The sequence below is a fragment of the Ictidomys tridecemlineatus genome, chromosome 2, assembly GCF_052094955.1.
Source record: "Ictidomys tridecemlineatus isolate mIctTri1 chromosome 2, mIctTri1.hap1, whole genome shotgun sequence".
NCBI classification, from domain to species: Eukaryota; Metazoa; Chordata; class Mammalia; order Rodentia; family Sciuridae; genus Ictidomys; species Ictidomys tridecemlineatus.
In genome coordinates, this window is record NC_135478.1 from 90,336,614 (window position 1) to 90,349,601 (window position 12,988).

The window sequence follows — 12,988 nt, forward strand, 5'->3', positions numbered from 1 at the left end:
TTTATCTTATTGCTGGTGCTGTTAACTTTGATTACTTGGCTAGGGTGTGTCTGCTAGGTTCACTGTAAGATTATTTTTCACTTTGTCATTAGTATCTTGTTGGGGGTTTCTTTGTGTCTATACAAATATCCTGTTTCAGGGCTGGGATTGTGGCTTAGCAGTAATAGCTCACCTAACACTTGTGAAGCCCTGAGTTCGATCCTCAGCACCACATAAAAATAAAGGTCCATCAACTAAAAAGTATTTTTAATAAATAAAATATCCTGGGCTGGGGATGTGGCTCAAGCGGTAGCGCGATCGCCTGGCATGCGTGCGACCCGGGTTTGATCCTCAGCACCACATACCAACAAAGATGTTGTGTCCGCCGAGAACTAAAAAATAAATATTAAAAATTCTCTCTCTCTCTCTCTCACTCTCTCTTTAAAAAAAAAAAAATATCCTGTTTCTTCTTTTTCTTACTATTTTAAACATCCATTGAGGATTTTTTGCCTGAAGTAGTTGTAAGAATTGTTTACCAAATGGTGATTTCCCATTCACGCAATTACATCATTCCTGCTTTTTTTTTAATTTTAATATTTTTTTAGTTGAGTTTTTACTTTATTTATCTGCAGTGCTGAGGATCAAACCCAGGGCCTCACACATGCCAGGCAAGCGCTCTACTAATGAGCCATAACCCTAGCTTCCATCTATTTTTAACATTCTATCAATCTGACAACTAAAAACGATAGAGGAATGGGACTTTGGTTGTGGCTCAATGGTAGAGCGTCAGGGCTCTTGGTTTAGAATGGCCCAGGTCATTTCTGTGAAGAATTTATCTTCAGTAGCCCCAAAGATATGTGAAAGGGTACAGAGAGTCCATGAAGACTGCCTCTTTTTTTTAAACCCAATGAATTGGCATGTACTTCAGATAAAGAGGAACATCTTATAATGAAGAAACATTTTTTTGTTTTAAAGAATTTTGTCTGATATTAAAACGGCTGCTCTAGCTATTTTGTGCTTGTTTCTGTCTTTCCATCTTTTTATTTTCAGTCTTTCTGTTTTTGAATCTGAAGTGTCTAGGCAGAGTATAGTGGGATCTTTTTAAATCTAGTTTGACAGTCTGCCTTTTGATTGGATTATTGTTATTATTAGAATTGTATTTGACTGCTGTTTTACTTTTTCTTCCTTTCTTTATTTCTCCTTTGCCAGTTTCTTATGTGCCAGTGAGTATTTTCTAATGTGGCATTTTCATTTCTTAAAACAAGATTTTTTTTAAAAAGTCACTTCCTTAATGGTCATTCTTGGGCTTATCGTGTACAGTCTTCCTATTGTATTCAAGGTGGATTGGCTCCAGAATGCCTTTCCGCATTGTTAAATATCTGAGGATGCTCAAGTTCCTTATATAAAATGGCCTAGTATTTGCATGTAACATGTACACATGGTCCCATTTACTTTAACTCATGTCTAGATTACTTGTAATACCTCATACAATGCAAAAGTCTGGTAAATGGGTGTCATACTGTATAGTAAGAAAAACATTCAACATAGACACATTTTTTTCTTGAATATTTTTGATATACAATTTGTTACATCTGCAGCTTGGGACCCATGGATACAGACGATGAACTGTGTGTCTTAACCCACGTAACTTAAAATTTATACCTATTTCCAGTGAGATAAAGAAAAGTTACTCCTGTGTAACTCACATTTCCTTTTTCCTGTTTTTGTGGTATCATTGTTGTAAGTATAACTACAAATGTTTGAAACCCAGTGATAAATTGTTATAATCATTGTTTTATATAAATCGGTGTCTTTTAAAGCTGAGAAGAAAGGATAGCAAGTATATATTAATAGCTTTTGCTAAATGTACTCAGTGGAACATACCTGTAATCCCAACTACTCCCCAAAGGCTGAGGCAGGAGGATCACATGAGTTTAGCCTGGGCGACTTAGGGAGACCCTGTCTCAATAAAATTATGAAAAGGATTGGGAATATAACTCAGTGGCAGAGAGCTTGCCTAGCTTGGGTAAGGCCTTGTGCTCAATCCCCAGAACTGTTTCCTTTTTTAAAGAAGCTTTTGTTATGGTAAAAGTCTTATTGTTTCTTGTGCTTTTCATTTGTTCCTATCTAGAGTTATTCATTAGCCCATACAACTTTGCTTTTATTCAGTTTTTTGTGTGTGTGTTATTGGCAATATGTTAGCTTTCTATTTTGTATAAACTGAGCAACACTTTGCATAATACTGTTTTATATGGTTGAATTTTAAGTCATTAATAGAAGAAAGAAGAAAAATACATATATACTATCTTGTAATTGAACAATTACTTTTCTTGGCTCTTGGGGTTCTTTGTGGATTAAAATTACTGACTAGTTAATTTTTTTTAGCCTGAAGAACTTTTTTAGTGCTACTAGTAGTAGATACTCTCAAAATTTTTTGTTTATCTGAGAATAATTTTTTTTTTCACCTTTACTTTAAAAAGAGCTTTGCAGGATTTAGTATCTTGGTTGACAGTTATTTTCTTTGGATACTTTGGATACATTGATCCCATCTCTGACTTTTATTGTTTCTAATTAGAAGTTGGTTGCTGGCTGGTACATGGGGACATCCCTGTAATCCCAATGTCTCTGGAGGCTGAGGCAGGAGAATCACAAGTTCAAAGCCAGCCTCAGCAAGTTAGTGAGGCCCTAAGCAACTTAGTGAAACCCTGTATGTTAAAAAAAAAAAAAAAAAAAAAAAAAGGCTAGGGATGTGGCCCAGTATTTAAGAGCCCCTGGGTTCAATGGACCTTTATTTTATTCATTTATATTTGGTGGCTGAGCACTGAACCCAGTGTCTCCACATGCTAGGCAAGTGCTCTACAACTGAGCCACAACCCCAGCCCTTAAATTTTTTTTAAAATACTTTTTAGTTGTAGATGGACTTAATACCTTTATTTCATTTATTTATTTTTATGGGATCCTGAAGATCAAATCTTTGTGCCTCACACATGCTAGATAACTACAGCCCTAGCCCGGCTTTCACCATTTTTACAATATTGTACTTGATGTTTTTATTTTGGAGACAGAGTCTCAAACTTGAGATGCTTGAGTTGTCCCCAAGTAGCTGGGACTACAGGCGTGAGCCACCTTATCGGTGGGTTTTTAAAATTCTACTTGAAGTTCATTGAGTTTTCTGCTGTGTAGGTTTAATGTTTTTCAGTAAATTTGGGATTTCCCATCCATTATTCCTTTTAGCATTCTCCTTTTTATTTTACTTTGCTGGTTTTCCTTTATGTGTATTTGGACTCAGTGGTATCCCACATTTCTTTGGGGCTGTTCTCTTTTTTTTTTTTTTTTTTTTTTAGTACTGGGGCACTGGGGGTTGAACTTAGGGGCACTCCATAACCAACCTGTTTAAAAAAAAAAAAAAAATATATATATATATATATATATATATATATATATATATATAGTTGATGGTGTTTCGTTCATTTATTTACATGTGGTGCTGAGAATCGAACCCAGTGCCTCACACATGCTTGGCAAGTGCTCTACCACTGAGCCACAACCTCAGATCCCATCCCCAACCCTTTTGATACTTTATTTTGAGGTAGGGCCTCACTAAGTTGCTCAGGCTGGCCTCAACCTTGCAATCCTCTTGCCTTAGCCTCCCAAGATTACAGGCATGTGCCACTCTGCCTGACAACTGATTGGGTTTATTTTTATTCCCTCTTTTTCTCCCTGTCTTTGAATTTCATAATCTTTTATTTATTTATTTATTTTTTGTACCAGGGATTTAATCCAGGGATGCTTAACCACTGAGCCACATCCCCAGCCCTATTTTGTATTTTATTTAGAGATAGGGTCTCACTGAGTTGCTTAGCTCCTTGACTTTTTGCTGAGGCTGAATTCATGATTCTCCTGTCTTGACCTCCCGAGTCACTGGGAGTACAGGCAAGCACTACATGCCCGGCTAATAATCTATCTTGATCTGCAAGTTTATTATCAGTTCAAATATCTGTTGAGCTCCTCTGGTGAATTTTTTAAGTTGTTGTGCTTTTCAATTGTAGGATTTCCATTTGCTTCTTTTAAATCAATTTTCTTTATCAACAGTCTCTATTTGATGCAGTCTTGTAATTATACCTTTCTTTCCTGGATTTAATCAATATTTTTTTTTAGTTTTTTTTTCTTCTTGTTCTTTTTTTTTTTTTTTTTTTGTACTAGAAATTGAACCCAGGGGGCACTCTACCACTAAATTACATTCCCAGGCCTTTTTATTTTTATTTTGAGACAATTTTGCAAAATTGCTGAAGCTAGCCTCAAGTTTGTAGTCTGCCTACCTCAGTCTACTGAGTTGCTGCGATTACAGTTGTATGCAACTTTGGCTGGCTCCTTTAGTTCCCTAACCTGTTGATAGTGACTACTTTTGTTTTTGTGTATTTAGTCTGACATCCAGTCACATAAAAGCAGTTTGTATTGGTATTACCTTCTCCCCACCTCACCCCCAAGGGGTGGGGTCATGCTTTTCCATATCTTGTAATTTTTTTGTTGAAAATAGATTATTACATTCATGTGTGTTCATGTCCATATGTGTTGTGTGCCCCCACCCCATCTTGCCCCCAGTACTGGGGATTGAACCCAGGGGCACCTTAGCAGAGATAAGTCTCCAGCCCTTTTTTAAAATTTTTAATTTGAAACAGTGTCTTGCTAAGTTGGTAGGGCCTCCCTGAGTTGCTGAGGCTGACCTTGAATTTGCAATCCTCCTGCTTCAGCCTCCCAAATTGCTGAGATTACAGGCATGGTAAACCTGGCCTGGCTAGTCTTGCCTCTCTTAATGATGGTGTTAATGATAGTGTAATTATACAAACCTAAGATGGAACATTAGTCACTAGGCAGTATAATTTGTGAGTCCACTATCTCTATGATGTCTGTGGTGCATGAATGTATTTATTTATTTTCATGTTTAATGGCTGTGGTTGACTTTAGTTAGTCCTATCCTTTTCCTGCCCCCTGTACTGTCAGCCTCTGCTGTTCCTTCTGGGGATCAGCCTTGAATGTGCCCAAAACAATCGCTCCAGAATTGGTTTTAGCATGGATTTGTCTCTTCTTGATATCACCTAGCTGTTAAGCTACAGTAATTGTTAACTGATTATTATCTTTTCTTTTTTTTAATTTTAATATTTATTTTTTAGTTCTCGGCAGACACAACATCTTTGTTTGTATGTGGTGCTGAGGATCGAACCCGGGCCGCACGCATGCCAGGCGAGCTCGATACCGCTTGAGCCACATCCCCAGCCCCTGATTATTATCTTGATCTTAATGATGAATTGGACCATAAACTTCTTCACATGGATTTGATCAATTTTGAGCTCCTTTGAAGGGAGAGTTCCTAAAAGTCAGTAATGAGATTGTTTTGATTTCTGGAGAAGTCTCAGCTGTCTTTTCTTCATTCTGGCCACAAAACTAGCCAACTTAGTTGAATTTATCTTCAGTGAGTCTACCAGGCTTCACTTTTTGTGTGTGTGTGGTGAGGTACTGGTGATTGAACTCAGGGGCACTCAATAACTGAGCCACGACCCCAGCCCTATTTTGTATTTTATTTAGAGACTCACTGGGTTACTTAGCACCTCACTTTTGCTGAGGCTGGCTTTGAACTTGGTGATCCTCCTGCCTCAGCCTTCCGAGGTTTCTTTCAAGTTGCTGGGATTACAGGCCTGTGCCATCATGCCCAGCAGCCTTCACTTTTTTTTTTTTAAGCTTTATTTATATTCTTTTATGTGGTGCTTTGGATTAAACTCAGTGCCTCACACTGCTTGAGCCACATCCCCAGCCCGAATTAGAATCTTATAACATTTGTCTTTTGTCTGTCCTATCTAATTTAGTCTGTCTTCAAGATTTCTGCATATTGTATGTACCAGAACTTAATTTTTATGGCTGCATAATATACTGTTGTACATACATACCATATTGTTTATTCACTCATTCATTAGTAGACATTTGAATTGTGTCGAACTTTTTTTTTTTTTTTTTTTTTTTTGGTATTGGGAATAATGCTGCTATGAACATCGGTGTATAATTCTATATTTGAGTCTCTGCTTTGAATTCTTTTGGGTGCATACTCTTAAGTAGAATTACTTGATCAAATGATCATTCTGTTTAATCTTTTGAGGAGCCACTGTACTTTGTTCTTACAGATGTACTGTCTTATTTTCTAACAATACACAAGGTTTCTGATTTCTCCACATCTTTGCCAACACTTGTTATTTCTTTCCTTCTTTTTTTTTTTTTTTTTTTTACAAATGGTGGTACTGGGAATTGAACCCCAATTCTAAGCTTGCTAGGCAAATGCTCTATTGCTGAGCTACACCCCCAGGTTATGTTTGATTATTTTTTTATTTTTTAAAGAGAATTTTTTAATATTTATTTTTTAGTTTTTTGGTGGACACAATATTTTTTTTTTTTTTTAATATTTATTTGTTTTTAGTTCTCGGTGGACACAACATCTTTTGTTGGTATGTGGTGCTGAGGATCGAACCCGGGCCGCACGCATGCTAGGCGAGCGCGCTACCGCTTGAGCCACATCCCCAGCCCTCAACACAATATCTTTTTTATGTGGTGCAGAGGATCGAACCTCCCCTCGCATGCTAGGCGAGCGCATTACCGCTTGAGCCACCTCCCCAGCCCAATGTTTATTTTTAATAATAGCTATCATAGTGGTTGTGAATAATATTTATTTTTTAGTTTTCGGCAGACACAACATCTTTGTTTGTATGTGGTGCTGAGGATTTAGCCCGGGCCGCACGCAGCTACCGCTTGAGCCACATCCCCAGCCCCTAAGCATCTTTTTGTATGCTTATTGACTATCTGAATGACTTCTTTATAGAAATAGATAATATTGAAATTTTTCATCATTTTGAACTTTTTTTATTGTTGAGTTTTAAAGTTTCTTTTTTTATTTTGTTAAAATATATTTTTAGTTGTAGCTGGACACAATATCTTTATTTGTATTTTTACATGGTTTTGAGGATTGAAGCCACTGCTCTACCACTGAGCTACAACCTCAGCCCAAGTTTTAAGGTTTTTTAAGAGACATGGTCTCAGTATGTTACCCAGGCTGGCACCATATTCCTGTACTTAAATAATCCTTCTGCCTCAGCTTCCTGAATAGCTGGAACTACAGGCGAGCACCACTGTTTCTAGCTTAAAAGTTCGTAATTTTTGTGAAGTACCATGCATCTATTTTTTCCTTATGATTCCAGTGCTTTTTGGTGTTACAGTTAAGAAATAATGTCAAATTTAAGGTCATGAAGATTTTCCCATTTTCTTCCTAAAAAATTATAGTTTTAATTTTTACATTCAGATCTTTTATCCATTTGGAGTTAATTATTGTATAATGGTATAAAGTGAGATTCGGCTTAATTCACTGTTTGTTTTGAAAAGACTCCTTTCTTTCACTTCCATTTTTTTTTTCATCCACTCTACCATGGTGGGGATTGAACCCAGGACCTTATGTGTTAGGTGAGCACTAACTACTGGGCTATAGCCCTAATTATGTGTCTTTATAGATATACTTTCCTCTACATGTTTTTTCTTCTCTAAACATTTGTTACAGGAACTGCATCATTTTTTTTATGTGAGATTTACCATGTTGTGGATTCAACTATTGTATAACCTCCTAGTATTAATTGATCTATTCTTTGTTCTCATGTTTCCTGTGAACTGATAAATCAGTAAGCTTGGTGAGATCCAGCCTCATATGCATATTGCATTTCATCAGAGGAATTTCTTTTTTCTTTTTCTTAAGGGAGATTGTACAAATGTAGAATGGTATGATGATCCCTTGCACACTTGTTACCAACTTCAGCACTTACTAAGATGTGCTGATTTTGCTTAATTTATTACCCATCCACTTTCCCCCTTTTGTGTTATTTTCAAGCAAAATAAACTTTTTTATTTGTGTAAATTCCTTTCTCTTTCTGGTTTTAAATTTTTTTTTTGGTATTGGGGATTGAACCTAGGGGCAGTATACAACTGAGTTTTACCCCCAGATTTTTAAATGTTTATTTATTTATTTATTTATTGTACTAGGGAGTGAATCTAGGAGCGATTAATCACTAAGCCACACACCCTCAGCCCTTTTCTGTATTTTCTTTATAGAGACAGGGTCTTAACTTTGAGTTACTTAGGGCCTCATTAAGTTGCTGAGGCTAGCTTTGATCTTCCCATCTCAGCCTCCCAAGCTGCTGGGATTACAGATGTGTGCCACCATGCCCAGCTTTTTAATTTTTTTAATATTTATTTTTTTATTTGTAGTTGAACAGAATACATCTATTTTATTTTTTGTGGTGCTGAGGATTGAACCCAGGGCCTCAAATGCGCTAGGCTAGCGCTCTACCACTGAGCCACAAACCCCCACCCCAGCTTTTTAATTTAATTTTGAGACAGGGTCTTGCTAAATTGTAAACTTGTGATTGCTCCTACTTCAGCCTTCCAGGTCACTGGGATTATAGATTTGTGCCACTATACCTGGGTTTTCTTGTTTTTCATGCCCTAGGTATCAAATTTAGGGTCTCATACATGCTAGACAAGTGTTTTACCACTGAGCTACATCCCAGCCCCTAAATTTCTTTATATTTATTTGGTAGGCATTTTGAATCACTGAAATGTTATATTCAATAACTATTGAAAGAATAGACTCCTGGTTAGTGTTGTTTTGTGATACCTGATCTATCCAATCATTTTTAGGACTAGAATGTGATCTTGACCTTTTTTTTTTTTTTTTTTTTAAGTTGTACATGAACACAATATCTTTGCTTATTTATTTTTATGTGGTGCTTGCTAGGCAAGTGCTCTACCACTGAGCCACAACCCTAGCTTTTGACCTATTTTGAGATTTAGTACTTGTTGCAGGCTGAGCACCCCTATCAGAAAATGTGAAATCCAACATTCTGTAAGATCTGAAACTTTTTAGGTTCTGCCATGGTGTTACGAGTGGATAATTCCATACCTGACTTCATGTGATGGATTGCAGTCAAAATGCAGGTGCACTGAAAATATTATATAAAATTATCTTCAGCCCATGTGGGTAAGTTGTATGGAGCTGGGTGTGATGGACCACAGCTATAATTCCCACTACTTGGGAGTTGGAGTGAGGCAGGAGGATCTAAGTCAGCCTTGCCAACTTGGTGAGACCTTGTCTCAGAGTAAAATTTTAGAAAGAGCTGGGGAGGTATAACTCAGTGGTAGAGTGCTTACCTAGCATAGCATGAGTAAAACCTTGGACTCAATCCCAGTTTAAAAAAAAAAAAAGAAAAGATATATGAAACTGTAAATGAATATCTAAACTTGGGGCCCTTACTCATGACATTTCCTTAAATATGCAAATATTCCAGTATCTGAAAAAATCTGGAATTGGAAACACTACTGGTCACAGTATTTCAGATAATGGATATTCAACTGGTATGTAAAATAGGAGTTGGCCAGAAATACTGTTGAAGAAAATCAAAAGTAAAAACATCTGAGTGGACCCAAAAACAGTGGGTGGGGGGAACAGTTTCAGGGAACATTGCTTTGATATGGTAACATACCTCCTGGGTGTCTGTCAGACTCTGTGGATCAGTGAAGGTCAGTGGCAATCAGTGGTTTCTGTACCCTGTGCCACTTCATGCCTCTGTAAGTCTCTTATTGTTTTCCTCAGTGAACTATTTGTTCTACTAAGTAAACTGGTTTGTCAAACAATTGCTCTTTATTAGTCAAAGATGTAACTGTGTAATCAATTAAAAAGATAATGTGAGTTCTATAAATAAATATTATATTTAGCCTCTTTGTAGGGTAGGCTACATGAGTTTAAGGACACTTTGACACTTCATGGCATTTGTTCAAGGTTTTGTAACTGGCTCTCAGCAACTACTAGGATAAGATAATCCTAATAAGCAAAATTTAGCCATTTTAAGCTTTTCGGGTATGTACTACAATAAATAGGAGAGAAAACACTCAGTAAATTCAAATGATATTTGAAAAAGTATAGAACTTTAGTTAGGCTTAATGTGAGGTTGAAAGCGTGTAGTCACTTTTAAGTTTATTCCTTATAATGCAATTTCAGGGAGACAGCATAACCTGGAAATGGAAAGCCTGGGTTTAGTAAATGTAATTTAAGTATTAGCTCTACTGCTCAAGAACTGAATGGATTTGGTTGAGATATTTAACTGCTTTATAGTTTTCTATAAAACAGAGGTGGTAAATTAGACAAACACATGTGGAATCAAATTTAGATTTAATCAAATTTGATTAGATTTTGATGAAGTTCATATTCTTTCCTCTTTGTGCTCTTTCATGACCCACTGCCTGTTTTGTATCTCTGGGCTTCCCATAGTATCTAGTTCATAGGAAGTTCTACAAATGATAAATTATTAGATATACTCCTTAGGTTTTAAGAATTTCTACGTTTGTACTTGCAAGAGGCAAAGAGTTATCAGAATGTTTTTTTTTTAAGAGAGAATTTTTAATATTTACTTTTTAGTTTTCAGTGGACACAACATCTTTGTTTGTATGTGGTGATGAGGATGGAACCTGGGCCGCACGCATGCCAGGTGAGCGCGCTACCGCTTGAGCCACATCCCCAGCCCAAGTTATCAGAATGTTAGAAGTGAAAGGAATTGGGCTGGGGTTGTGGCTCAGCCGCAGAGTGCTCGCCCAGCATGTATGAGGCCCTGGGTTCGATCCTTAGCACCACATAAAAATTAAGTAAGTAAAATAAAGATATTGTGTCCAATTATAACTAAAAAATAAATATTAAAAAAATTAAAATGGCTGGGGATGTGGCTCAAGTGGTAGCAGCCTGGCATGCGTGTGGTCCAGGTTCAATCCTCAGCACCACATACAAACAAAGATGTTGTATCTGCCGAAAACTAAAAAAAAAAAATTAAAAAAATTCTCTCTCTCTCTCAAAACAATAAATAAAATAAAAGAAATCTTAGATCATTTGGTCTTGACTATTATTTTCTAGGTGAAGAAACTGAGCAAGGTAGTAAGAGTTGGAGACCAAGCCAGAACTGGTGTCAGAGTTAAGATCTGTGTTACTATACTGGGGAAAGGCACCAGTCATATTGCTAGACTTTTTGGACCTAAATTGTTCTGTTCCCTGAATGTTTTAAATTTTGAGTGTTGTGATTATTTTATTAAAATGGGGGCTGGGGATATAGCTCAGTTGGTAGAGTGCTTGCCTCACATGCATAAAGCCCTGGGTTCAATCCCCAGCACCAAAAAAAATAAGATGAAAAAAAAATGGGATTTCAGTTATATTTCATCCAGAGTGACTAGAGTTTATAAATTATGTAACATTTCACTTTACTAATTTTTTAAGTAATTTTTAAAAATTATTTCTAAGAATCCTAATCTTTTCCATTAAAATAAGCTTTAGGTTGTAACAGTCAGTTATATCTGTGTCTTTGGGTTCCACATTTGTTGATTCAAATAATGGTGTATCAAAAATATTTTGGGAGAAAAACTGCCACATGTATTTAATATGTAAAAAAGTTTTTTCTTGTCTTAAACAATACAGTATAACTACTATTTACATGACATTTACATTGTATTTGGTATTTTAAGTAATCTAAAGATGTGTAGGTTCTATGCAAATACTACACCTTTTCACCTAAGGGACTTTAGCATCCTCAGATTTTCCTATCTCAGGTCTTAGAACCAATCTCCCAGGGTACCAAGGGACAACAATGTTGTTTTATAATTAAATTTACTTGAAAATAGAGTTAATCTTACTGGAAACCTTGGCAACCAATTTTCCAAGGGAGGAAGTTGGAGGAGATATACTGGTTGAACATATCACAACATGTTATTTAGAAGTAAAAGTGCTCTGGATGATTTAACTTAATATCATCCATTTTCAGGGGTGGGGGAAATTATGGTTACATAGTGTAACATATGTTAAATCAGGAATGGTACCTGTATTTGGTTAAATCAGGAATGGTACCTGTATTTGCTTCTGAGTAGCTCTTTATAGCAGTGATTGGTTAATTTTGGAGTAAAGATTAGTATTAACTCAGGTTTAATGTTAGTTTTTTCTTCCAATAGGCTATCTTTATTTCATTGATTAGATTTGATAAAGTTCACATTCTCTCCTCTTTGTACTCTTTACCTACTGTCTGTTTTGTATCTCTGGGCAAGTAGAGGATAGAGAGCCATCCTTAGGCAGGCTTTTAGACTAAATAGTAGGTGAACTGTCTCCCCAATTAGCTTATTTTTTGAGTGGAATTTATAAGGTATTTTAAATTTGAGGATATACTTCAGTTTTTTCAGTCTGTTGTGTAATAAAAATATATATTTAATCTTTTCAGAGGTCGAAACAATAGCAAAGGACTGCCTCAGTCTACGGTGAGTAACTTTAATGTTTGCAAAAAATTGTTGGCTAAAATATGATTTCTAAATATACATTAAAGGCCAAGGCAAAAAGCTTTTTTTCTTTATTGTTGGAAGCCTTCCTAGATTAATATAGTATAGTACAAAATTATTGGCTATATGTGTTGTGTTTTGCTGATAACTGTGTATAAAGTGTAAAAAATGCGTATAAATGATTTTTGTCATCATAATAAGAATATTATTATTATTTTTTTAAAGAATTTAACCTTTATTTATTTTTATGTGGTGCTGAGGATTGAACATAGTGCCTCACATGTGTTAGGCAAGCACTCTGCCACTGAGCTACAGCCCCAGCCCTCATTTGTTCTTTTGTAAGTGACTAAAGGCAAATTGAAGCAATTAATCTCTAAAAGATAAGTAGAACACCGAGGGTGAAGTTTGGAAAGTTCTTTGGTGTGTTAGTCTACTTTTTGTCACTGTCACCAAAATACTCAACAAGAACAACTTCGAGAATGAAAAGTCTATTTTGGCTCATAATTTCAGAGGTTTTGTCCTTGGTTGGATAACCAAATTGATGTGGGCCTGGGGTGAAACACAGCATCATAGTAGAAGTATGAGGGAGGAAAGTTTTTAAATTTCTGGCAACTGAGAAGCAGAG

General features: G+C 36.2%; 1 protein-coding gene across 15 annotated transcripts in view; it reads left to right on the top strand.

The window, feature by feature from the left end:
• Atxn2 (ataxin 2) overlaps positions 1–12,988 on the top strand; it is a 131,495-nt gene that overhangs the window by 30,474 nt on the left and 88,033 nt on the right. For all 15 annotated transcript variants that reach the window (XR_013434812.1, XR_013434809.1, XR_013434808.1 and 12 more), the window contains exon 2: positions 12,309–12,345. Coding sequence is in view for 10 of the 15 variants with exons in the window: in XM_078039157.1 (XP_077895283.1) it covers positions 12,309–12,345 (37 nt within the window). In the remaining 5 variants the exon portion in view is untranslated. The remainder of the gene's footprint in view (positions 1–12,308; positions 12,346–12,988) is intronic.